General features: G+C 53.3%; 1 protein-coding gene across 3 annotated transcripts in view; it reads right to left on the reverse strand.

Moving 5' to 3' along the window:
* LOC143295044 (tubulin beta-2 chain-like) overlaps positions 1–1,056 on the reverse strand; it is a 57,226-nt gene continuing 56,170 nt past the window's right edge. For all 3 annotated transcript variants that reach the window (XM_076606590.1, XM_076606591.1, XM_076606592.1), the window contains exon 9: positions 1–308. In XM_076606590.1, the coding sequence (XP_076462705.1) occupies positions 75–308 (234 nt within the window). In that variant the 3' untranslated portion in view covers positions 1–74. The remainder of the gene's footprint in view (positions 309–1,056) is intronic.

Genomic DNA, 1,056 nt, shown 5'->3' on the forward strand with positions numbered 1-1,056 from the left:
TCACCACCACCACCACAATAAAACAAGACAACCACACACAAAACAAAACAAAACAAAACAAAATTACAAAAACATCAATGCTCTTCCTCCTCCTCGTCCACCTCTCCGTCGAATCCAAAGCCATCTTCCTGCACGTTGTCGTCAGCGTAGTCGTCCGCGGTGGCTTCCTGGTACTGCTGGTACTCGGAGACCAGGTCGTTCATGTTGGACTCGGCCTCTGTGAACTCCATCTCATCCATGCCCTCCCCTGTGTACCAGTGCAGGAAGGCCCGCCGTCTGAACATGGCGGTGAACTGTTCGCTGATGCGCTGTTGTTGGAGCGAGGGTGGGATGGAAATAAGACGATTAGAACGGTGAGGAGGAGGAGGCGGAGGGAAAGAGGAGGAAGGAGGAGGAGGAAGGAGGAGGAGGAAGAGAAGGAGGAGGGAGAGAAAAGGAGGAGGGAGAGAGAAGGAGGAGGAGGAAAGAGTCGTTTGAACATGGCAGTGAAATGTTTGCTGATGCGCTGTTACATGAGAGAGGGAGGGAGGGGAACAATACGATTTGAACAACGAGGAGGAGGGGGAGGGAGAGAGAAGGAGGAAGGAGGAGGAGGAAGGAGGAGGAGGAAGAGAAGGAGGAGGGAGAGAGAAGGGGGAGGAAGAGGAGAAGGAGGAGGAGGAAAGAGTCGTTTGAACATGGCAGTGAAATGTTTGCTGATGCGCTGTTGCATGAGAGAGGGAGGGATGGAAACAAGACGATTAGAACGGTGATGAGGAGGGGGAGAAGGAGGAGGAGGAAGGGGGGAAGAAGGGAGAGGGAGAGAAAAGGAGGAGGAGGAGGGAGAGAGAAGGAGGAGGAAGAGGAGAAGGAGGAGGAGGAAAGAGTCGTTTGAACATGGCAGTGAAATGTTTGCTGATGCGCTGTTGCATGAGAGAGGGAGGGATGGAAACAAGACGATTTGAACGGTGAGGAGGAGGGAGAGAGAGAGAGAGAAGGAGGAGGTAAGAGGAGGAGGAGGAGGAAGGAAGGGGAGGAGGAGGAGAAAGGAGTCGTTTGAACATGGCAGTGAACTGT

Source organism: Babylonia areolata, chromosome 20 (assembly GCF_041734735.1).
Source record: "Babylonia areolata isolate BAREFJ2019XMU chromosome 20, ASM4173473v1, whole genome shotgun sequence".
Lineage (NCBI taxonomy): Eukaryota > Metazoa > Mollusca > Gastropoda > Neogastropoda > Buccinidae > Babylonia > Babylonia areolata.